The sequence below is a fragment of the Peromyscus eremicus genome, chromosome 15 (assembly GCF_949786415.1).
Source record: "Peromyscus eremicus chromosome 15, PerEre_H2_v1, whole genome shotgun sequence".
Classification (NCBI taxonomy): Eukaryota; Metazoa; Chordata; class Mammalia; order Rodentia; family Cricetidae; genus Peromyscus; species Peromyscus eremicus.
The window spans coordinates 16,184,755-16,203,341 of NC_081431.1; the positions used below are offsets into that span (position 1 = coordinate 16,184,755).

General features: G+C 44.9%; 1 protein-coding gene across 2 annotated transcripts in view; it reads left to right on the plus strand.

Moving 5' to 3' along the window:
* Positions 1 to 10,509: 10,509 nt before the first annotated feature.
* Smyd3 (SET and MYND domain containing 3) overlaps positions 10,510 to 18,587 on the plus strand; it is a 550,432-nt gene continuing 542,354 nt past the window's right edge. For both annotated transcript variants that reach the window (XM_059281034.1, XM_059281035.1), the window contains exon 1: positions 10,510 to 10,746. In XM_059281034.1, coding sequence (XP_059137017.1) covers positions 10,583 to 10,746 — 164 coding nt within the window. In that variant the 5' untranslated portion in view covers positions 10,510 to 10,582. The remainder of the gene's footprint in view (positions 10,747 to 18,587) is intronic.

Here is an 18,587-nt window from a genome sequence, read left to right on the forward strand (position 1 = left end):
AAATGCTAAGTGCTCTCTGTCCGCATACAATTCACCTCTATTACATAGTCTGTCCATTCTTCATGTCATAGTCTTCTCCCCAGCCACATGCCTTAAACCTGGATTTCTTTTCAAACATCTTAACTCTGTTTTTATCCATCCATTTTGTACAGGGAATGATCTACAATAGCTGTACACTTGATTTTGAGTGACTGAGTTGATTGAATATATAGTAAGCAAAAAACAAAACAAAACAAAACAAAAAAAACCCCAGCAACCAGGCAGTGGCAGTGTATGCCTTTAATCCCAGCACTGGGGAGGCAGAGGCAGGTGGATCTCTGAGTTTGAGGCCAGCCTGGTCTACTACAGAGCAAGCTCCAGAATAGCCAGGGCTACACAGAGAAATCCTGTCTGGAAAAAAAAAAAAGAACAAATATCAAATAGCGGTTAGTAAAACATCTTCACATCAGAGTATCCTGATCAGAAGAGCAAGCAAAAGTAACAGAATCAGATCAGGCACTTACAATATCCATCATAAATGATCAGGGATGCCATGCTGGGATAGTCATAGTTAGAGTTTTCATGGTTGAGAGATTTCCAGGCAGAGGGTTTTCTACACAGATAAGCTTTCTGGTGTCTGCTGCCCAGTGCTGGCATTTTTAGATCATGATAAACAACAATTACCTCTTTTGGAAATTCTTTGTCCTCTAGCTGTTCCCAAGAGTGCAATGTTTTAATACCCTTGGCTGCTTGCTCTTCTTCTTTATACTTGTAACAGAGCCAGGGGCCCAGCCTGACCCAGGACAGGGAGTCTTGAGAACATGATATGACCCCGACATCCTGGGGTCTTTATTCCCAACCACTTTCACTTATGTTTTCTGTTTTTGAGTCCGATCTTACTATGGCAGTCCTGGCTGGCCTAAAACCAACTTGTCCTAAAACTTAGAGACCCACCTGCCTCATGCTTTCAAATGCTGGGATTAAAAGGATGTACCATCAAGCCCAGCCCAGAATTCCACAGTTTACCTATATAATTTACACTATTTTATCATTTTCATATTGATCTTTCTAGTATCTCTTTCTTTAATTTGTTTCTTCTACAAATTCTTTTTTTTTTAATCAATTCTTTATCAACACCAGGCTTGCCTGAGATTGCTTAACTGTTACACCTTGTGATAATAACTTATGACATCACTAACTAATAAGGAAAATTATGGTCTCCCAAACCTTAGCACTGGTGTTGATCAAGAATTGCTGATGAAGACCTTAAAATGCAAGGTGGCACACTCCTTTAATTCAGCACCATAAGGCAGAGGCAGGAGGATCTCTATGAGTTCTAGGCCAACCTGATCTATATACAGTCTATATAGCAACCATCAATTTTTTTTTTTTTTTTTTTTTTTTTTTTTTTTTTGGTTTTTCAAGACAGGGGTTCTCTGTGTAGTTTTGGTGCCTGTCCTGGATCTCACTCTGTAGACCAGGCTGGCCTCTAATTCACAGAGATCCACCTGGCTCTGCCTCTCCAGTGCTGGGATTAAAGGTGTGCGCCATCACCACCCAGCAACCATCAATTCTTGATCAACACCCTTGCTAAGCTTTGGGAACCATATTCTACCCTGTTTTAATCAGTGTCCTATTGCTGTGAAGAGACACCATGACCATGGCAACTCTTATAAAAGAAAGCATTTCAGTGGGGCCTGCTCACAGTTTTAGAGGTTTAGTTCATTCTCATCATAGTAGGAATCATGGCAGCATGTAGGCAGACATGGTGCTGGAGAAGTAGCTGAGAGTTTTACATCCAGATCCACAGGCAGCAGAAAGAGAGTGACACTGGATCTGGCTTGCACTTTTGAAACCTCAAAGCCTGCCTCCAGTGACACACTTCTTCCAATACAGCCACACCTCCTAATCCTTCTCAAGTAATGCCATTCCCTGATAACTAAGTATTCAATCATATGAGTCTATGGAGGCCATTCTTATTCAAACCACCACATATCATAAATTCTTTAAAATTTTATTTTTTGGCTGGACAATGGTGGTGCACACCTTTAATCCCAGCACTTGGGAGGTAGGGACAGGTGGATCTCTGTGAGTTAGGGGCCAGCCTGGTCTACAGAGTGAGTTCCAGAACAGGCTCCAAAGCTACACAAAGAAACTGTCTCAAAAAAAATTTTATTTTTATCTCTGTGTATATGTCTGTGTAAGTTTGTGTGTGTGCAGATTCCCTAGAGGTCTGGAGTTGCCTAGCATTGGTGTTGGGGACTGAACTCAGGTCCTCTAGAAGAGCAGCAAGAATTGAACCACTGTGCCATCACTATCCCTTCACCAATACTTTTTGTTTTGTTTCTGTGGGTTTTTGTTTATTTGTTTGTTTTTTGAGGCAGAGTCTCACTGTGTAGCTCTGGCTGGCTTGGGACTTGCTACTTAGACCAGGCTGGCAAATATCAGCTGGGTGGTGTTGGTACATGCCTTTAATCCCAGCACTCTGGAGGCAGAGGCAGGTGAATCTCTGAGTTCAAGGCCAGCCTGGTCTACTACAGAGCAAGTTCCAGGACAGCCAGGGCTACACAGAGAAACTCTGTCTCAAAGCAAAACAAAACAACAAACAAACAAACATTCATTGATGGCACAGGCTTATAGTTCAGGAAGCTAGAATTCACATGTGCCCTGGAGTCTGAGAACTGTCTGGGCAATGTACAGTGTAGTGAGACTTGTCCCCCCAAAAAAGGCTGAGCATGGTGACACACACTTATAACTTCTTACTTGAAAGGCTGGCACAGGAGGATTGCTATGGATTTGAGACAAACTTGGGCTTCATGGTGAGTTCCAGCCCATCTAGGCTAGTGTAGGACCCTGTCTTGAAAAACAATAACAAAACAAAACAAAACCCCCCAAGCCAAAAACCCTACACTATTGGTTATCAGGATGGAGTCAGCTAAGCAGACTTTTAAGGATTGGGCAGATGGTTCAGTGGGATAAAGTACTTGCTGCAGAAACCCTACAACCTGAATTTACAGCCCCAGGACTCACGCAATAGTCATGCATGGTGGCACATGTCTGTAATCCCAGTTCTACACACACACACACACACACACACACACACACACACACACACCATACACTTACACAAGAATAAATTTTAAAAATGTAAGCAAAGCTTTAAGAAAAGGGAACAAAAGGCTGGCAGGACAGCTTAGCAGGCGAAGGCACGTGCGGCCAAGCATGGTGAAGGGAGGGGAACCCATTTTGTTCTTTGCTTAGATAAAGAAAGTGGAGTCTGAGTGCTGTTGTAAACATAGGCAAAGGATGACGAATTCATGCCTTGCAGGGGCTGTATTCACTAAGAAACCTCAGTATCAGTTCAGGTAGAGTGGCAGGAAGGACCTGAGGACAATATCTGTAGTAACTATTGTGAACAACCGCAGGAGAGAGAGGATGGAGGAGAGCAGAGGTCCCGGCTTGGAATCATGAGACCAAAGCTGTGAATGACTGTACTGCAGTGAGGCTTTGCACAGCAGGTGTGAGCAGTGTGGGAAACAGAGGAGAACATCAACAGGAAGGTGACAAAGGGGACATCTCTAGGTCTGTGCACTGGGCTGAGCCGCATCAGCTGTAACTGAGTATTTAAAACTTGCAATATAATTCGCCGGCTCTGGGGATGTAGCTCAGTTGCAGAGCACTTGCCCAGCACGCAGAGTCTCTGTGTTCTAGGAACAGAACTAGAAGAAATCATCAAAAACCATAGAATTGGGGCTGGAGAGATTGCTCAGTGGTTAAGGTCATTATTGCTCTTACAGGGGTCTTGGGTTTGGTTCCCAGCACTCACACGGTGCCTAATAACTACTTTAGTTCCAATTCTAGGGGGTCAGATGTCCACTTCTGACCTCTGTAGGCACCAGGCATGTATATCATATATATAGCATAAATATACATATCGTGTAGGAAAAACACTCATACACATAAATAAATCTGGAAGTGGGGAGAACTTTCCCGAAGGAACAAGCTGTGGTCATAACCTCATGGTAATTCCAGTGTTGGAAGACAGAGAAGCAGAACAAGTTAATGCCAACTTGGGCTATGTTGAGACACTCTCAGAAATTAATTTTTTGTGTCTTGAGACAGGATTTCTCTGTGTAGCCCTGGCTGTCCTGGATCTCTCTCACAGAGATCTGCATGCCTCTCTCTTCCCAGTGCTGGGATGCTGAATTTTTTTTCTATTTGGTTTTTTGGGGACAGGGTTTCTCTGTGTAACAGCCTTGGCTGTGCTGGAACTCACTCTATAGATCAGGCTGGCCTCCAACACAGAGACCTGCCTGCCTCTGCCTCCCGAATGCTGGGGTTAAAGGCATGTGTCACCACCACCTGGCTGAAAAATTTTTTCAAGATGATAATGTCTGACTAGCCTGTTCATTTGGCTCCCTCAGATCTGATGAAATTAGTATATCGTTCAAATAAGTATCTAAGGTGTCACTTCTTGACCTTTTTTCTGAGGTCAAGTGGAGAAGCTGGCTGGTATCTCATGTTTTTCCATGCTGGAGAGATAGATCAGTGAGTTAATCCCTAGGAACTCACAGGGTGGCTAGCCTGGCATCCGCAGCGCTTCACAGGAGACTCTGTCTCAAACAAGGTGGAAGGCACAGGACTGACATCCCAGATTGTCTTCTGACCTCCACATACATGCCTTTCTGGTACATATCCCTGAGTAAGCATGCATCAACCATGCAGGCATGCATGCACACACACAGAGATTGAAAGGAAAAAAATATTTGTTTTGTTTTTTTATCTCTCTCTCTCTCTCTCTCTCTCTCTCTCCTGAAACAAGGTTTCTCTTTGTGATTGCCCTGGAACTGGCTCTGAGAGTAAAGGTGTGTGCCACCACTGCCCAGCTCAAAAGAAAAATGTTCTTCCTAGTGTAGTTGGAAGTTTTTCTGTGTTCAGCTTGGTCCCTCAGCTGCTCAGACCCAAGTAAACACACAGAGGCTTATATTACTACAAATTGCATGGCCATGGCCTATGGCTCAAGCTTCTTGCTAGCCAGCTCTTATAACTAAACTCAGCCCATTTCTATTGACCTATATGTCGCCACATGTTCCATGGCTTTACCTGTGTGACATACATGCTGTTCCCTGGATGGCAGGATGACATCTCTCCTGCCTCTCCTTTTTCCTTTCACTATCTCCCTTTGATTTTCCTTCCTTGTTCCATCCTGCCTTTCCATAGGCTAATGCAGCTTTATTTATCAACCAATCAGAGCAACACATTCACAGCATACAGAAAGACATCCCACAGCAACCTAGGAAAATGAAATAGCTGTTCACACATTTTTTTTTCTTAGATAGGATCAAGGTGCTGAAAGTCGTTAAGAGAACTAAAGGCTCGCATCATTCCAGGAGGAGACTCCTTCAGTTGTATTTAATGATACTTTGGTTTGCTTGGGAAAGACCCATAATTGTGCACTCATAAAATAAACGATGCAGCCAGGAGTGGTGGCTCATGTCTGTAATCTCTCAACAAGGTAGGTGCTTTAGTTAGGGTTAATATTGCTGCAATGAAACACCATAACCAAAAGCAAGTTGGGGAAGAAAGGGTTCATTTGGCTTACATTTCCACATCATAGTCCATCATTGAAGTAAGTTAGGACAGGAACTCAAGCAGGGCAGGAACCTGGAGACAGGAGCTGATGCAGAGGCCATGGAGGGGTGCTGCTTACTGGCTTGTTCCTCATGGTTTGCTTAGCCTGCTTTCTTATAGAACCCAGGACCACCAGTCCAGGGATGGCACCATCCACAATAGCGTGTGCCCTCCCCCATAAATCACTAATTAAGAAAAATGCCTTACAGACAGATTTTTTTTTTGAGACAGGGTTTCTCTGTGTAGCTTTGTGCCTTTCCTGGAACTCACTCTGTAGCCCAGGCTGGCCTCGAACTCACAAAGATCTGCCTGCCTCTGCCTCCTGAGTGCTGGGATTAAAGGTGTGTGCCACCACTGCCCAGCCAGACAGATTTTATGGGGGCATTTTTCTTCATTGAGGCTCCCTCCTTTCAGATGACTCTAGCTTGTGCCAAGTTGACATAAAACTAGCCAGCATAGTAGGTAAGCCTAGGAATAGTTTGGCAACCTGGGTTCCTGCTTGGCTAGAGCTACACACATGCACTTTTCCCAAAAATGCTCTTAGCAGCTAGAGAGACCTACTTACATTGCTGTGCACATGCACACCTCTCCAAACAAAGCAACAGGTTGCTCTGACTTTCTCCTAGCTGTCTGTTAGTGTTGGCAGCCTTTGGAAGGTGGGTCCTCATAGAAGGAAGTTAAGTCATTGGAAGTGTGCCCTCAAAGTGGATGTTGGGATTCTGGTCCATTCTCTTGTTCTCTTTCACCTGGCTGCTATGAAGTGAGGACTTTGCCTCCTAAGTGCAGGGATTACAAGTGTGTGATGTCATGCCCAGTTTATTTGTGAAATTCTAAAGCTTCCAGACAAGAAAGTTTTTCCTTGGCTCTCTGTCTAAGGAAAAGCTGGAGAATGAAAGTTAACATAGGGGAAGCTGATACAGAAAAGTAAAGAGAGAGAGAGAGAGAAAGAGAGAGAGAGAGAGAGAGAGAGAGAGAGAGAGAGAGAGAGAGAGAGAGAGAGAGACTGAGCACGGCATAGGCTTTTGAAACCTCAGAGCCCACCCCCAGTGACACACCTCCTCCAACACGACCACATCCACTACAACAAGGCCACTCTTCCCAATCCTTCCCAAACAGTTCCACTAACTGGGGCCCAAGCCTGCAAACATATGAGCCTAGCACAGGTTTACATTTTTTTAAAAGATTTATTTATTTATTATGTATACAGTGTTCTGCATGTACATGCATGCTTGCAGGCCAGAAGAGGGCACCAGATCTCACTACAGATGGTTGTGAGCCACCACGTGGTTGCTGGGAATTGAACTCAGGACCTCTGGAAGAGCAGCCAGTGCTCTTGGCCGCTGAGCCATCTCTCCAGCCCCAGGTTTACATTTTAAATCACTGTAAGAAGAGAGTAATTGGGACTAGAGAAACGGCTCGATGAAGAGCCCAGGCTGCTCTTTCAGAGAAGCCAGGTTCAGTTCCCGGCACCCACATGGCAGCTCTGTAACTCCAGTCCCACAGGATCCAGTGCCCTCTTCCTACCTCAGAAGACGCTGCCACACACATGGCACACACACACACACACACACACACACACACACACACACACATGCACATATATATATATATAGTAAATTAAATGTTCAAAAAGTTTTAAAAAGAGAGTAAAAAAGATAATAATTACTAAAATTAGCATTACTGATGACTTTTAAACTACAAAACTGAACCTTAAGATTATTAGAAAATGAAGAATCTGGTGTTTCATGTGAAGTTAATAAACGATACATCATTGTAAAATTTAAAGAAAATATTTTAGCTTCCTGAGAAGGTATATCAAAAAGTTTTAAAACAATTCAGCAATTCTTGGTTAACTGTTCACTCAGTTTATTACTCACATTGCTGGCTGATTCTATATTAAACATTTATAGCTACTATTTAATTTACCTCTTGCTAATAAAATAGTGAATTAAACTTACAATTAGGGTTTATGGGGTGCTGTGGAATGTCTTGCTGTGAATATGTGTGGCTCCCATTGGGTAATAGATAAAGCTGTTTTGGCCAATGGCAAGAAAGCTTACAGCCAGGTGGGAAATCCAAGCAGAGATACAGAGAGAAGAAAGGCAGAATTGGGAGAGACGCCAGCCACCACTGCCGAAGGAGCAACAAGATGCCAGCAGACCCATAACATAAAGGTGGTGCACGCCTTTAATCCCAGCACTAGGGAGGCAGAGGCAGGTGGATCTCTGTGAGTTCGAGGGCAGCCTGGTCTACAGAGCGAGTTCCAGGATAGTCAAGGCTACACAGAGAAACCCTGTCTCCAAAAAAAAAAACAAAAAAAAAACAAAAAACAAACACACAAACAAACAAAAAAACCAAACAATAATCCACTCCCAGCCTTCTGGGTGGGAAAACAGGTATTTTATCTCCTCTACTGAGAAGAAGCCCCCTCTTTGTTTAACATTCCTGGTTTCCCTACTGATCTGTGGGCACAAGGACCTTTGTGTCCCCAACAATTAAGTACACACACTTCATTGTCTGTCCAGTCCCACTGTGCATTTCCCTAACTCTTTCATTGTTTTGAACAGAAACTCCACCCCCATTTGCTGCTTTCGTGACCCTCCTCCCTCCGTCCCAGCTCCCACCCCAAGTGCCATTGTACTAGGTCTCTGCATTTGTCTGGCCTGCTTTGTCACACTTGTCCTTTGCATCCGATGTATTTTACCTCACATCATGTTTTCAAGGCTTCTCTTTCATGCCACATATGTTGGGATTTCATCACTTACAATTTCATTACATTTATTTTTGTGTATGGGGGCCACAGAACCCTCTTATGGCAAGTTGGTTCTCTCTACTCTGTGGGTCTCAGGGACAGCACGTAGGCAGTCAGAATTGGCTGTAAGCACTTTACCTGCTGAGTTATCTAGCCGGCTCAGAATTTCATCCCTTTTAAAGACAGCATAATATTCTTGCATGTTCATGTACCACATTTTCTCTCTCCATACCTCTGCCGATGGACATTTGGTTTGCTCTACTTTTGCTACTGTGAATAGTACTGCTGTGCTGTGGACACTGATGGAAATGTAACCATCTGAGTCTTTGCTTTCATTTATTTGGTATAACGAGACTGTGGCTCAGTAAAATGGTACATGGGTTGGAGGTGGCATTCCTCTAACCCATAGAGCAATTGTGCCTGGCATGTACAAAGCCCTGAGTTCAATCCTCGGCATAAAAAGGCCACAGAACAATACAAGTTCAAGTATAAAAGTGAATGTTTGGATTAAGAATAGAAATCACATCAAACATTAAAAAGTGTGTAGGATAAACCATGTTATCATGTCTGTTGTATGTGGTCAGGTCTTATTTACCTATTACTGAGGAATTATGGGGGGCTTCCCTGCCATTTCTAAGAGGCAGACATGTAGAGATTTTAAAGGTGAGATGACCCCTCCCCCCAACATTGTATTAAGAAAAGTCACACAGTAACATTAAAGAATTTGTAGTGAACTACTTATCACAAATCAAACTCAGGACATACAAAGTCCTGGGTTCTATTCCCAGCACCAAGCCCAATGCGATGAAGCAATCCAAATCACAAGCCAGATCACAAAACAGTGGATACATAGGTAAATGAAAAAGTGACGGGCTGGTGATATGGCTCGGAGGGGGGGGGGGTAACAGTGGAAGGAGAGACCCTCTCCACAGCATTGTCTTCCAACTTCTACACACACACACACCTAGGCATGCATTCACTCACACTGATGGACACATGTCACAGACACACACTAACTCAATAATAAAGTTAAAATTTACTTCCTAAAAAAGTGAGTATTGCTGGGAATGGTGGCCCATGCCTTTGATCAGGCAGGGGCAGGGCAGAGGCAGGAGGCAGATCTCTGTGAATCCCAAGCTGGCCTGCTTTACACACAGTTGCAGGTCAGCCAGGGCGACATCGGGAGATGTGGCCATAAACAAATCAACAGAGTTTTCGAATTAAAGTAAGAAATCACTAATAGAAAAAAGTAGTTTGAACAGGATTTCTCTGTTACTGAGGCTAGTCTTCAACTTGTGGGGCTCCAGGCTTGCCAGGAGGCCTGGAGAAGTGTGTAAAGGATCCTTTGGTGGGCAGGTGTGACAGGGCACACTGTTAATCTCAATCCTCAAGGCAGTGGCAGGTGGATCTCTGTGAGTTCAGGGCCTGCCTGGTCTACACAGAGTTCCAGGACAGTCAGAGCTACATAAAAGAGAGACCCTGTCTTAAAAAAAATTCTATGGTGTGGTGTAGGTAATAGCTGTTCATGCATCAGACCTCCTCGAAAACGCTGACTCTTTCAGGCAGGCCCGGTGCTTGCTCTATTGCTGGGAGATTTTACACCCATAATCCCGGTACTCAAGAGGTGGAGAATAAAGCCCTCCTGAGTTCAAGACCTGACTGCAACATACTTTCAAACGGTTTGACAAACATTTCTTTGAAATGATTCATCAATAATATGGGCACACACACATACAGATGGTGTGATTTGAAACATCAAATGCTAAGAAATTTTCATCTAGGTGGTAATATGCAGGTCACGACCATGATCCTATCAACTTTTCTCTATGCATTAAAATTAGCATAATAAGTAGGGCGTGGTGGAGTGCATCTTGAATTCCAGAACTGAGGAGGCTGAGGCAGGCAGAGCCCTGTGAGTTCTAAAGAGAGAGGGTCCTTGGTCAATATGGGGAGTTCCAGAACAGCATATGCTACACACATTGAGACTCTGTCTCAAAAGAAAAAAGAAAGAAAAGAAAAAAGAAATCGCACTATAAAATACGAGAAGACAGCTCTCCAACTCAGGTTGTATTAGGCCCTTCTGCGCATGCTCACAGGACCTGCAGGCGTTCGTCCCCGCCCCCTGGTGTACGCAAGCGCAGGACGCAGGCGCGCAGTCAGAAAACACGAGACTCGAGCTGAGGGACGCTGTGCGGGTCTGAGGTGCAGATCTGTGGAACGATGGAGCCACTGAAGGTGGAAAAGTTCAAGACCGCCGACCGGGGAAATGGGCTGCGTGCTGTGGTCTCCCTACGCCCCGGGGAGCTGCTCTTCCGCTCTGACCCTTTGGCGTACACTGTGTGCAAGGGGAGTCGTGGCGTAGTCTGCGATCGCTGTCTCCTGGGGTACGTACCGAGCCCGAACCTGGGGTGCGTGGCTCTGCGGGTGGCTATGGACCTCTTGGGGTCGGCTCTGTGGGGTGCCTGCAGCACCCCGGGCTGCAGCAGGATTTGGGGGAGCCAGTGGTGGAGATGAAGGAGAAGCATCGGGCAGTAGATAATTTTGCTAGGGAACAAAACATCCATACCTTGTGCAACGAGCTTCATCGGTTGTGGAAATCAGAAGTGGCAAGGGTGGGTGGGTGGGTGTCGGAAGGAGCAGGGGTGTGTACGTCAGGTTCAGAACTGAGGCCCCACCTGACCAGTCTTGCGGAAGGAGGGAGAAGCCCTGCTGTTTTTGGTGCACTTCGATGGTCCGGGTTTTGTGTGGCTTAGGCATAGGAAGATGAGTAAGAAAGACATCCTTAAAGAGCCGATCAAATGAGAATTACAGTGTAACAAGAGAGCAGAATACAGATGCAAACAATGTACTCTTAGCAGCGTAAGATACGGAGGAGGATTCACGGTGTGCTTCTCCATGTAGTGGTTGCGCGGATAAATGTAATTCACGACTTATGTGTAGATGCAACAGTTTATGTGAGTGTTTTGGAAGTCTGGAAGCACAGTATCAATGTAAGGTGATTTACTATGTATAGAATTGTATAACATACATGCGTATTCATAGGATTTGTATTCCGTCAACACAAACCGGATTCCCACCATGCACTGGGGGTAAGGACTCTGAGATAGGTAGGTTGATTTTGTACTTGACTCCAGACCCATCAGTCTGTGGTTGGGGTGGGTAGAGATGGGGGAGTAATCTAGCTTCTCCATTCATTCCACATTCCCCCCCCCCCCCCCCCCATGGTCTCTCTGTGTAGTCCTGGCTGCCCTTGTACTCGCTCTGCGGACCAGCCTGGCTATCTGTCTCGACTTCCCAAAGGCAATGGCCATCACTATCCGACTTCCACAATGTTCTTGTTTGGTTTACAGTTGAAGACTTTGGTTTGAGTTTTAAAGTTAGCAGATAATAATCTTATTTGTTGTTTTCTGGTAATGATAGCAATGACATTCATACACACACCACACACACACACACACACACACACACACACACACACACAAACACACACACTTTGATTTGTTGAGGAGAGAGCAGCTTGAAGTTAGTGTAGTCAAAGCAATTCATTCCTTGGACTCAAACGTCACACACCTCTTCTCACAGACCCTTCATTATGCTGCACTTTGGAGTGAGTTCAGAGTGTGGGTGTACCGCACTCCATAGCAGAGGGCTTACCGCCTAAGTCCTGTACCATCAAGTCGTGAGGACAGTGTAGGCCTCCTCGTGGACACTGACTGCTGTGTTCTCCAGTGGGTGGAACAGAACATTTTGATCAGAAACAATGACAAATTAATAATGGAGTTGGTCCATTATTATTATTATTATCATCATCATCATCATCATATCATCAGAGATGGTCTTTTTAAAATTTTCAATGGCTTATTGTTTTTATTTTATGTGCATTACTGTTTTGCATGCATGTATGTCTGTGTGCAGGTGTCATATCTCCTGGAACTGGAGTTACAGACAGTTGTGAGCTGCAAGTGGGTGCTGGGAATTGACCCTGGGTCCTCTGGAAGAGCAGTCGGTGCTCTTAACCACTGAGCCATCTCTTCAACCTGAGATTTTTTTTTTTAATTTTTAAAAATTCTATGTGAATTTGTGTTTTGCTTGCATATTTGTCTATGTGAGGGTGTTGGACCCCCTGGAACTGGAGTTACAGACAGAGGTCAGCTGCCACGTGGGTGCTGGGAATTGAACCTGGGTCCTCTGGAAGAGTGGCCAGTGCTCTTAGCCTCTGAGATCTCTCCAGCCCAAGAGTTGTTCTTTTTTAAAATTTTAAGTTTATTGACTTTTCCTATTGTACGAAATATTGGATTCCATTCTGACATTTTTGTACAACACATATCATTGTTCTCAGAGCTGGTCTTGAGTCGTAAGCGACAAGGGACTGCCCATTTTCCAGAAGGAAGTGCATGAGCCTTTTATTTTTTATTTATTTTTTTATTTTTTATTTATTTATTTATTTATTTTTTTGAGACAGGGTTTCTCTGTGTAGCTTTGCGCCTTTTCTGGAACTCATTTGATAGTCCAGGCTGGCCTCGAACTCACAGAGATCCGCCTGGCTCTGCCTCCCGAGTGCTGGGATTAAAGGCATGCGCCACCACCGCCCGGCGTGCATGAGCCTTTTATGGGCAGCCGTGCCTCTTGGTTTACCATATTACATCATTACTTTGACCGTTTTTCTTTCGAGAACCCTGGTGATTCAGTGACAAAAAGGAGTTTCTTGAAATGCTGTTGGGGAGTTCTCAGCACTGCTTGAAGGCTGGAAGAGACCTGCAGATTGGCAGGTACCAAGTCAGCTGCACAGCAGTGGTTGGGCCAGAGTCTGGGCAGGGCTGCTTCTTTGGCTCCGTAGTAAATGGATTCTGCTGCACATTTCACTAGCACCGCAGACAAGAGACCCTGCTGCTGCTGGCTGGGAAAATAATTATTGTTGGCGATCTGTTCACTTTGTTAGATCAGCTATGCTCAGGCCTGTTATGGAATATTACTTTAACTAGGCCAAGATGTGTTACACTTGTTTATGCTGCGTTTGTTTAACTTTGTAAAGATGTGTTGCTTTGCCTGCCTAAGGCACCTGATTTGTCTAATAAAAAGCTGAACCGCCAATAGTTAGGTGGGGCTGGCGGGCAGAGAGAATAAATAGGAGGAGAGAAGAGAGGAGAGGAAGAGAAGGAGGGAGAAGGAGAGGGAGATGACTTGGACAGGCGCCAGCCAACCAGATACCGAGTAGGACATACAGAGTGCAAGAAAGGTGAAAAGCCCTGAGGCAAAACGTAGATGAAGGGAAACAGGTTAAAATAAGTTATAAGAGCTAGTGGGATAAGCATAAGCTAAGGCCGAGCATTCATAACTAGTAAGAAATCTCCATGTCATGATTTGTGAGCTGGTTGATGGGCCCAAAGAAAGCCTGCTACACGGGTCACTGCTTGTGTCCTAATTGACAGGAAAGTTGAGAAAGTATTGGTCTTGGTTAAAAGATGTACTCATTGTTATAAACAAATGCCATGAATCCAAACAGATGCGTCCTTCATGCTGGTTAATAGATACTTGCTTATTAATTCTTTACACAAAACAGTTGATTTGTGCTTCCTTTGGGTTGCCAGGTGGTAGGTTTACCATAATTCACTGGCGTTATAGCAGGCTCCTCTGGTAACACACGCATTTCTGTGGCTGCCTAACTGAGAATCATTGCAGCCTGAAAATCTAGTTAGGGAAATGGTGGTACATCCTTAGTGAGGTTTGCCGGCACTACTGAGTGTTCATCTCTGCAGGGTAAGTTTCTGTTTTCCTTTCTTTGTATGTGAAGTTATGTATGTATGTATGTATGTATGTATCCGTCCGTCCATCCATCCATCCATCCATCCATCCATCCATCATCACTTGTAAAACTCTTAAGTCTTGAATTGTTAAGTTTCTGTAGCCCTAATGCAGAGCGTACATAAGCTCTTATTTTGTTACATGAGTGTCTGGCAGAATTATTTTGCAAAATCTTTTTTTTCTTGTTTTTTTTTTTGAGACAGGGTTTCTCTCTATAGCCCTGGCTGTCCTGGAAATCACTATGAGGACCAGGCTGGCCTCGAACTCACAGAGATCTGCCTGCCCCTGCCTCCCAAGTGCTGGGATTAAAGGCATGCTACCACACCTGGTAAAACTTTCTGTCTTTTATTTGAATTATTACACAACTATGTAATAACACACGGACTGTGTAGCATTTGGGGGGAGGGGATAAAAATAGAACAAAGGAACAGATATTATAATTACTTCATTAGTGTCCAGAAATTATTGTTAAAAATTCTGTTTGCTTTCCTTTGCATTTGATCACTGCTTTGACTAGTACATATTTATGTATTATTTGTTTATTTTTAGACAGGATTTCCTATAGCTCGTGATTGCTTGCCACTAGCTAGAATGACCTTGGACTCCTGATCTCGCTTCTAACTAAGTGCTGGGATCATGGCAGGTACTAGTGTGTCTGGCTTTTTGTTGTTTTTGTTTTTTTTTTTTAATGGAGAAACTTGAATCTGCCTCCTGACTTCCCTTGTTCTTTTCCTTAATGAATGCTTCTGGGTTTTCATGTAGTGAGTGGAACAGACAGTGAAGAGGCTGAGGGCATAGCTCCGAGTAGAGTGATTGCCTAGCAACCTGGAAAGAAAACGATGAGATTGTGAATCATTGCAGTTGTGAATTGAGATCATTCGTATTGTTTTTTCTCTGCTGTTGTACACATTTTTAGTGTGCTGCTGCTACAAAAGATGGGTTGTAAAATGAGCCGTGTTTACATTCAACTTGTTCTGGTCAAATGCAGAATGTGAAATTTCACTTTAGGGTCTGGAGAAATGGCTCAGAGGATACTAAGTAAGAGCACTTCCTGCTCTTCCCGAGGACCCCAGCGTGTGATCCCCAGCGTCTGTGTCACGAGGCTCACAAACACTTGTAATCCCACCTCCTGGGGATCTGATTCCGCCTTCTGCTCTCTGCAGGTATCTGTTCACACACGGCGTACATACACATAGATACACATAAATGAAAATTCAGAACTCTGTCTTCAGACAGCGCTGCTGCAGTCATCTTGTCTTTCTAGGTCTTTGTAACCTTTCTGCTCTAGCACACAAAGCACACAGCAGATGATGATTGTTTATGTGTCGAAGGACAGTATTCTGGGGATAGTTTAGAAACGACCAAGTTGCCGTCAGCTTCCATAGCAATACCGTCTGTGGACAAACTTTTAACTGTTCCTTCTGCAAGTTAAAGAGCTTTCTGCCTCCCGGGAGGGAAGAGGAGGACTTGGAAGTGGGAAGGCCTTCCCTTTCTGCCTGTTGTGGATTGTGGAGAGAAGTGGGCAGACGTAGGGTAAACACATTATGGGAATTACATGCTCCTACTGTTCTCGTCGGCCAACGTTCTGTGGTTATGGTGGGCGTTAAATGGACTGAGGGACAGGTAGTAATAGTACAGTAGTGGGCGTTCGAAAAGCTACTCCTTTTTTTCTTTATTTGGGATCTCTTTTCTTTTTCTGTAGTGCTGGGGGTGGAACCCAGGGCTTTACACATGCTAGTGCTCTGCCACCAAGCCACACCCCCAGCCCTGTTATTTATAATCACGAGAAGAGATAGCCATGCAGGCCGTAGCACACTGTGGTAGAAGGAAGTGGCTGGGTAGGGGAACACGTGGAGCAAGGGATTCCGAAGTGCTGTCTCACCACAGAGGTGGATGGAGGAGGCTAGTGGCTGAGTGAGGAGCAGGCGTCATGACAGAGGACTGTGGTTGTGGACTCTTAAGTCAGAACCATGGACACCAGGGATGGGAACACAGTGACATTCCAAAGGATGAGATGGCCACTCCTGGCCGCAGAGAACAGTGAGGATACAGAGAGATACCAGCATCCGAGGCGTCGCTACACTGCATCCAGGGTGTCTCAGAAGACCTTGGGGGAAAAACCCCTTCAAAGCAGCCCCTCAGAGCAGTCCTGGTAAGGAGCTTTGCTCAAAATCTGAATGTTAACGGGAAAAGACTGAGATGTTTGATACATTTAAAATTTCCTGGCTCTTTATTAGGGTAGATACATAAGAAAAAGATGAGTTATAGAACAAAGCACATCATACTCAGGAGAAAACAAGGTAGCCACATTTGAGTTGAAATGTATGTGTTTAGGCCATTATGGCAACGGAGGAACATGGTTTTGTAAGACGGTGAAGTCTGTCTTGGCTGAGGACTGGACCTGACTGGAGACCAAGGGGGAATAGCTTCATGTCTTATGGTGGGCAGAGGCTCTGCGGAAGGCGGCAGCAGTGATTTCAAAGGGAAGAGACAAAGTCGGGCATAGTGTCACACTCCTTCAATCCCAGCATTCGGGAGACGCAAGCAGGTAGATCTCTGAGTTTAAGACCAACCCAGTCTATGTAGCACATTCCAAGCCAGTCAGGGCTACTCAGTGAGACCCTATTTCAAAGACTAACTAAAACACTGAAATGGGCATTTTTTTTTTTTTTTGGGTGCCGGAGAGATGGCTCAATGGTTAAGGGTGCTGGTTGCTCTTCTAGAGGATCCTGGTTGGATTCCCAGCACCCACATGGTGGCTCACAACTGCCTGTAACTCCTGTCCCAGGGACTCTAATGCCATTTTCTGGCCTCTGCAGGCACTAGGCATGTGCATGTGATGCACAGGCACACATGCAGGCAAAGCCCCCATACACATAAAAGAAATACATTTTAAAAATCTAAAAAAGACTGGGTGGCGGCGGTGGTGGTGCACGCCTTTAATCCCAGCACTCGGGAGGGCAGAGCCAGGCGGATCTCTGTGAGTTTGAGGCCAGCCTGGTCTACAGAGCAAGATCCAGGACAGACATCAAAAAACTACACAGAGAAACCCTGTCTCGAAAAAACCAAAAAATAAAAATAAAAAAATAAATAAAAATAAAAAACTAAAAAAGAAGGTGTGAGACAGCCAAGGAAGTGGTTGCTAAGTGACTCAGATTTGGGAGGTTCGAAATAGTTTCCTAGCAGAGAAGAAGGAGTTGCCTGCTGAAGTGTGTGCTTGATGTCAAGTGCTGTGGGACCACGGAAACTTGTTTTCCTTTGACCTCTGCACACTTAGAGCAGTGCTTGTTGCCTGTCTCGGTAGCCAGATGTCGGGCTCTGAGTTGGGCGAGTGCGATGGTGGAGAAGGGGAAGGAACTTGGGGTCGTAAGTAAGGGCAGGGGAATGGCAGATCTCAGCCCCCAAGCTAGGGAGTGGGGCCGTGAGCAAAGCAATGGGCTGTGAATGTGGCAGCATTACAGGATCGAAGGTCTTTTTGTCATTTAGGACAGCGGCTTATGTCATCCAGATTGGCCTGAACTCGCTGTGTAATCAAGACTGACTCTGGTCTTCTGGCCTCTACCTCCTGAGTGCTGGGGATTTAAAGGCATGTGTCTGACTAAGGGCCTTTTCATCTTTCTTTCTTCTTTCTTTCTTTCTTTCTTTCTTTCTTTCTTTCTTCCTTTCTCTCTCTCTCTCTCTCTCTCTCTCTCTCTCTCTCTCTCTCTTTCTTTCTGTGTGTATGTGTGGATGCCAGAAGACAACTTTGAGTGCATAGTCTCAGGCACTGTTCACATTTATTTTTTTGAAACAGAGTCTCTCTTACTGTCGGGACTCACCAAGTAGACTAGGCTCCCTAGCAGCTTCTCTACCTCTGAGATGACAAGAATGTGCACCACACCTGGCTTCTTTTTAGGTAGGTCCTCAGTGATTGAACTCAGCTCTATACTTGTATAGCAAGCAGTTAACCAATTGAGCTGCTCTCTTCAGGCTGGTCGGGAACTCCAAACGTACTGTATGTAGGCTGACCTTGAACTCATGGATGGCCTGCCTCACCTTCCCCAGGGGTGTAGGCCACAGCATCCTGCTCTTTTCAGTTTTTCTTTCTTAGTCACTGTTCTATTGCTGTGAAGAGACACATGACCAACGCACTCATAAAAGGAAACATTTAATTGTGGGCTTGTATACAGTTTCAGAGGGTCAGTTCATTATGGCAGGAAAAAGACAGACATGGTGCTGGAGTAGTAGCTGAGAGCTTTACATCCTGATTCATAGGCAGCAGACAGGGTGAGACACACACACACACACACACACACACACACACACACACACAAGAGTGGGCCTGGCATAGGCTTTTGAAACCTCAAAATCCCTCCCCAGTGACACACCTCTTCCAAGGACATGCCTACTCCCAATCCTTCACAATCAATTCATCAACCTGGGA